At 27.7% G+C, this 7,712-nt stretch overlaps 1 protein-coding gene across 1 annotated transcript in view; it reads left to right on the top strand.

Moving 5' to 3' along the window:
* LOC111676889 overlaps positions 1-6,789 on the top strand; it is a 10,075-nt gene extending 3,286 nt beyond the window's left edge. The window contains exon 2 of the mRNA XM_023437893.2: positions 6,509-6,789. Coding sequence (XP_023293661.2) covers positions 6,509-6,774 — 266 coding nt within the window. The 3' untranslated portion in view covers positions 6,775-6,789. The remainder of the gene's footprint in view (positions 1-6,508) is intronic.
* The last annotated feature ends 923 nt before the right edge of the window (positions 6,790-7,712 follow it).

The following is a 7,712-nucleotide window of genomic DNA, read 5'->3' as shown; positions in this document are numbered from 1 at the left end:
TAGACTATAGACTAGACTATAGTCTAGACTATAGACTAGACTATAGACTAGACTATAGACTATACTATAGACTAGACTATAGACTATACTATAGACTAGACTATAATATAGAGTATAGACTACATTATAGACTATTTTTCTGTGGAAAAAATCTCTGGAAAGAAAATTTTCCTGTAAAGAAAATTTATCCCAAATTTTAAACTATTGTTTGTAGAAAATTTTACTATCACAATTTAGATTTCCTTCCCCATTAAATGGTTTTTATTTTTAAACTTTTACTCTGAGACATAAATCAAGTTTAACTTTAAATATAACAGCAATTTTTTTTAAAACGAGCAAAAAAATACAATTGAATTTACTCGTATCTTCATGAACAATTTTAAGTAATTTTTTATTATTTTCTTATTATGACTCGTATCTGTTGAACATTTTTTTCACTATCTCTTCACAATTACACACTTATGTATGAATTTGTAGAGAGTAATGTTTATTTTCGAAAATAAAACAAAATGAAAAATAAAAATTAAATAAAACATTATTTTGCTACATTATTGTTTAATTTAATAAAAAATTTAAAAGGAGTACAAAAAACAACAAAAAGCAACAACATGTAATAAATTTAGTTAAATCGCAATTGGATTGCAAGTTATTGTACGGCGGAGTACTCCAAAGTATAATCATATGAAATCATCAAGCAGAAGCATGTGTTTGCCTGCATGTGCTTGTATGTACAAGTTGAAACAAATTGTTCATTAATTTATTTAAGGGGGAGGGGGGCTGCTACTTTTTTCTTTCTTAAATCGTCTGAATAGTAACTCCATAGTGCAGCAAAGAAATGTGTAAATTTTTTAGTAGACCTTACCCCTTATTTGCTTTACTTTTCTTGTTGCATGTCTGAAATGTTTACACACTTATTCAAACACTAAGATTTGAAAAAAAAAAGCGAAAGTCTAGTCAAGTCTATTTTGTACATAATCGGTAAGTGTGAATGAATATATGGCAGCTGCAAGTTGCAGCCTGCAACATTGTAAGTTAAATTACTTTTAATCTACCAAAATATCTAAGAATGAATCGGCTCTAGAATACTATTGAAGTTTAAGAAAAACTAAACACAGTTTGGCTTCTAAAAGCGCTTTACCCTAAGTTCTAGTTTGTGTGAATTCATGTTCGTTGCACATCTATAATTAATTAAATTTAATAATTTTATTACATCTTGTTTAGCACTATGATGACTAATACTTAGTTGAAGTTTTTAAATTCATTTGCTCATAATAATAGCACTAGAATTGCAAATTTTATCAATTTGAAAGCAATTAAATATTTTGTTAAACAACTACATCTAGTTGGAAGAAAAACAAATAATTAATTAGTATATAATACGATTTCTGAATGAGAACATTTCACAAAAATGATGTCACTTATAAATATGTACATATAAATTTAAAATTCAAAATTCTTAAAAACAATTAAACTGAATTTTTGTTAAAAAACATAATATATTTACATCAAATCTCTCCAGATTTTTATTAAAAATATAAACTTTTTTAATTCGATAGTTCAGAAAATATCTAATTTAGATCACAGTATACTCTATAGGCCAGAGTCTAGCATAGTCTAAAATTCAGACTATAGTCCAAATCATAGCATTCTATGTAGGCTTTATTATAATCTAGTCTATAGTCCGGTTTATAGTGTAGTATCATCTACCCTAAAGTCTAGATTATAGTCAAGTATAATATCAACACTATAGTCAAGTTTATAGTTAAGACTTTAGTCTAGTCCATAGTTATAGTCTAGTCTATAGTTTAGTAGAAAATCTACACTACAGTCAAGTTTATAATCCAAATAAAAATTTATCTAAAAGCCCAGACCCTAGTCTATTCAATAGTTAAGGGCATAGTCTAGACCGTATTTTAGAACAATAGTCTAATATCTAGTCTATAGTCAAGACTACAAATCAGCATATAGTCCATACTATATTCTAGTCGATAGTCCAGACTAAAGTCTGATATATATTTCAGTCTATAGTCCAGACTATTGTCTGTTATATATCCGTTATTGGTGATCATAGATATCGTTTGTTTTTGCTTTATCTCTTATAGCGTTCGAGAGAAACTGACTTTTTTGTATTAAATAATCTGATCAAACGGGCGGAGAAAAACGGACTTTTATATTTTCACTTGTGTTTAAAAATAATGTGATTGCAGATTTTGTTGTATCTCTTATAGAAAAACAGACTTTTATATTTTCACTCAAAAATATCGTTTTTTGATAGAAAGTTAAAGTGATAACAGATTTCGCTTGTTTCTATTATATCTCTTATAGTTTTCGAGAAAAAAGGACTTTTATATTTTCATTTAAAATAACAGTTTTTGGACTTTTAAGTTTTTACTCAAAAGTGATAACAGATTTCGATTGTTTTTGTTGTATCTCTTATAGTTATCGAGAAAAAACGCACTTTTATATTTTATATTCTAGTTTTTTGTCAGGATTACAGTATAGTCTGTAGTTCAAACAAGAACCTATTCTTGACTATAAACTATATTCAAATATTCCAGACTATAGTTTATAGACTGGTCCAGATTCATATTATTGTCCATATATAGTCTATATCTATTCTATAATTCTGATTGTTTTTTATGTGTAAACTATAGTTTATTTTTTAATCCAGCTCATTGTTTATTTAATGGTTCTGATTTAATTCTATACTATAGTCCCCTGATCGGCAAAGAGCTTTCTTGCATGTATGCTTATACATGTATAAAAATCAATTAAAACCAGTAAAGCCGGCTTTACACGATCACACAAGTAATATGATCTGTCAAAATTTTGTGTAGAAGAGCACGGGTGGGATCATCTAAACGCAATATGTAATGAAACTATCACACATTGAGAGAGAATACAGATGGAAAATTTGACAGTCGTATGGCTCTCTTCATTTTTTGAAATGATTCAAAAAAACAAGCAGGTCGCATTAGATCAGGGATGTGTTTTTATGTAAGCAAATAATAAAAAAAAGTGAAACATCTGTTTTCATCTGACTTTTTTATTGTTTTATACCAATCGTGTAAACACAAAAAATATAAATCATACAACTTTTATTCCATTTTTTGATATACGGATGAAATTTCATTTTACTTTTTCATTAGACTTGTCGTACGTAAAGTGTGATCGTTTGAATGCCCTTTAAGAGAACTTATTTTTTACTCTCTGCCGATGTAGGCTATAGTCTATTCTTTAGTCCAGATTCTATTATATTCCATGGTCCCGACTTTTGGTTATTCTATATCCTACACAATATAATACACTAGTCTCTAAGCCAGACTTTAGTCAATGTTCTAGTCTGTTTTATGGTGCTGACTGCAGTCTTTTTCAAATTATAGTCTACCTGTTCTATAGTCTATAGTCTTATCGAGTTCTTAGCAACTTATTTTACTTCCACAGATGTTTCTGTAAAAAACACCTTTAAATTTAAAATAACTTTTATAAAAGAAAGTTTATAAAAAAGTTTAAAAAATCCTTAAAAAATGTTCTTTTTTTCTTTTATATTTGAAACGGATGCTTTAAAACAAATATTGAATATTATCTATTTTTCAAAATAATAGATAAGAGTTATAATTGAACTGAGGGTAAAAATGAAAAGTTAATAAAATTTTGCTACAAATATTTGCACAATTAGCTTGTTAAGTATGTGTGTGTGTATGGCAAACAATTATAAAAAATTGTTTCTTAAACATTTGTTATAATTAAAATTTAATTTGCTCTTCTTTTGGAAACTTGTTTATACAAGTTAATTAAATTTTTTCGAAATAATCTAAGATCGTGCATCTTTTCGACAAATTTCTAAAAATATTAAAAAAAAGTAAAAAATAATATTAAAAAAAACTATAAATATAACAAATTGTATACATTTCATCTCAGTTAGCTACTTGTTACTTGACACTTAACTTTTTTTCAAATATTTCTTTTATCATAACTTACAATTGTTAGGGTAGGGCTTTGCAAAAGTTCTATTAAGTAAATTTAAAAATATTATTGATTTTATTAAATGTTATTAAAATTCATAAAGAATTTTTATTTATTTACAAAATACTACAACTTCTTTTTATATATGATTTGTAGTCAAATGTGTACCAGGCACTTATTTGAAAAAAAAAACGCATATGCTTTTTGAATAAATAATTAATTTGCGTAGTAATGTTTAAATTTTATTTGAGTTTTTTTTTTAACAGAAAATAAATTAAAAAACAAAAATGTTGATGATTAATACATAAAATGTGTTTAATTAAAAATATATTTAAATATTATGAAAATTATTAATTTGTGTGTTTAAAAAATAAATTGTTTTTGCTTTTTTTTACTTCCCGATTTGGAATAATATTTTTGAAAAATTCCTCACTTGCCATTATAATTCTTTTTTATAAATAATGTTTTTATCCAGACAATAGTCTGGTCTGTACTATTGTCTTTTGATCAGACAATAATTTAGCCTGTAGACTAGATTATAGAATATATATATAGATCAGCCTATAATAGAGTCTCTAGGTCATACAAAAGTCCAAAAAATAATGTAGTGTAAAGTCCAGACTATTGGCCAGAAAATGTTCTATTCTATAGTCTAGCTAATAGCCTAGAATATAGTTTAGACAAAAGTCTACTTTAGAGTCCAGACAATTGTCTATAATCCAGGCTATAGTCTATTTTATTCTATAGTTCAAAGTATAGTCCAGTGTATAGCCTATTTTATAGTCCAGACTATAATTATAATCTCTTCTATAGTCAAGACTATATATTATTCTATAGTCCAGACTATAGTCTATTCTATAGTCCAGACTATAGTCCAGACTATAGTCCAGACTATAGTCTATTCTATAGTCCAGACTATAGTCCAGACTATAGTCTATTCTATAGTCCAGACTATAGTCCAGACTATAGTATATTCTATAGTCCAGACTATAGTCCAGACTATAGTCTATTCTATAGTCCAGACTATAGTCCAGACTATAGTCTATTCTATAGTCCGGACTATAATCCAGACTATAGTCTATTCTATAGTCCAGACTATAGTCTATTCTATAGTCCAGACTATAGTCTATTCTATAGTCCAAACTATAGTCTATTCTATAGTCCAGACTATAGTCTATTCTATAGTCCAGACTATAGTCTATTCTATAGTCCAGACTATAGTCTATTCTATAGTCTATTATATAGTCCAGACTATAGTCTATTCTATAGTCCAGACTATAGTCTATTCTATAGTCCAGACTATAGTCTATTCTATAGTCCAGACTATAGTCTATTCTATAGTCCAGACTATAGTCTATTCTATAGTCCAGACTATAGTCTATTCTATAGTCCAGACTATAGTCTATTCTATAGTCCAGACTATAGTCTATTCTATAGTCCAGACTATAGTCTATTCTATAGTCCAGACTATAGTCTATTCTATACTTTAGATTATAGTATATTCTATATTCTAGATATAATCTACTTTGTATTCTGACTATATAGATATAATCTACTTGTATTCTATAGTCCAGGCTATAGTCTATTCTATAGTCAAGACTGTAGTCTATTGTATAGTCTAGAATATATTCTATTCTATAGTCCAGAATATAGTCAGTTCTAAAGTCTATTCTATAGATTAGACTATAGTCTTTTCTATAGTCCAGACTATAGTCTATAGTCCAAACTATTGCCTATTCTATACTCCAGATAAAAGTCTAATAGTTCTATATTTTAGACTATAATCTATTTTGTATTCTAGACTATAATCTATTCTATAGTCCAGGCTATTATATAGTCAAAACTGTAGTCTATTCTATAGTCTAAATTATAGTCTATTCTATATTATAAACATGAGTTTCTTCTATATTCTACTCTATAGTCCAGACTGCAGTCTATTTTATAGTTCAGACTAACGACTATCCTATAGTCCAAGCTATAGTCTGTTCTATAGTCCAGACTAAAAACTATCTATAGTCCAGACTATAGCATTCTATAGTCTAGAATATAGTCAGTTCTATAGTCCAGACTATAGTTCATTCTATGGTTCTTTCTATAGTTTAGACTATAGTCTGATCTAGAGTCCAGACTAAAGACTATTCTATTGTCCAGACTATAGAATAATAATGTCTATAGTCACGGCAATTGTCTACATTATAGTCCACATAAAAGTCATATTTTTAGTCCAGTTTATAGCATATTCTATAGTTCAGACGTTAGCTTAGTCTTTAATCCAAACTATTTCCTAGTATATAGTCTTAACCATAAAGTTTATTATCTGGCCTTAATTGTAGTCGATTCCGTAGTCCAAACTTTAATTTAATTTCACATCCGGACCAGAGTTGCCTGCAATAAAACGGTAATAGTTCACACTACAGTCTATAATAAATAAATACTAGATATAGTCTAACCTTCTGTAGATCTTAATGATCAGTTTCCAAGTGTCACCTTTGTTTAATCAATAATTCTAATTTCTATTAATAATATCTCTTTTTATTTGCAGATAAAATGGATACGGATCCAGCATTGGCCAATTTCAGAGTATTGTATGTTTTAACCCAATTATGTGGTTTAACAATGATCGTTTTAATGGGCAGTTGGATTGGTGTTCATATGGGTGGTTTGGGTGGTACCGATAATCCAAGATTAGAATTTAATTGGCATCCTCTACTTATGACAATCGGTTTAATATTCTTATATGGCAATGGTAAGTTTTCATTTTACTACATATTGCATCAATTACCTTATCATAGAAACATAATTACATAGTAAGCACCTAAATACAAACGACTTAAGATGTTTATTTTTATGACTACAGTATAGGACAACACTGTTATTCATGGTTGGTATTAGGTGCTTCGTTAAACAATTAAAAAATTAAATTCTTTTACATTTACTTTTTTAACATTCTTATTATTGCGTGTTGAAATTAAAACTTCATTGCACTTGTCGTTCAAAAAAGAGAAACATAAAATCTAAATTGACATATTAGCAAATGTCTGTAGGTATTATGCCGCAGTTAAAGTTATATCTGATCTTAGTACAAAATAGTAAATAAAAAGATTTTTTTCTAAGATGTTATTGAACGTAGCATGAATGGATACGTATCTAAAAGGTGTGTGTGTTTTTTGTTGTGTTATTGATGGCGGATTGTTACGTTTGTAGGTGACGTGAAGGTGCAGTTAATTTGCAATTGTGCAATTGTTGATTTTTATTTAATGTTTATTTTGATATGATTAGTATGCCAAAATCGATTTTAAGCGTCTATTTTTTTTTTTGAAAAATCCACACTCTTTTGTTTATTAATTAGGTTTTGAATGATGTTTTTGTAGTTTGCAAATACGTACACATGTGTGTGTTTTTTCAAGTATTCGAAGTAATTGTTACGTGCATTTTTTAATAAAAATTCTTAAGGTACTTCAATTTAGTTGTTTAAAAATTGTGAAAGGGGGAAGAATACAATGATACTAAAATAACAATTTGTCGGTTTTTCATGTATTGATTTTTTTATTCCATTCCTTGGAGTTAAGTTTCGGAAATGCGTATAAATATAGCAATTAAACAAATTTTAAATTTAACGGATTAGATTTAATTTAAATCTTTACAGGAACACTTATTAGATAGATAGATAGATAGATAGATAGATAGATAGATAGATAGATAGATAGATAGATAGATAGATAGATAGATAGATAGATAGATAGATA

This window comes from Lucilia cuprina, chromosome 5, assembly GCF_022045245.1.
Source record: "Lucilia cuprina isolate Lc7/37 chromosome 5, ASM2204524v1, whole genome shotgun sequence".
Taxonomy (NCBI): Eukaryota; Metazoa; Arthropoda; class Insecta; order Diptera; family Calliphoridae; genus Lucilia; species Lucilia cuprina.
This window is presented reverse-complemented; position numbering and strand designations above follow the sequence as displayed.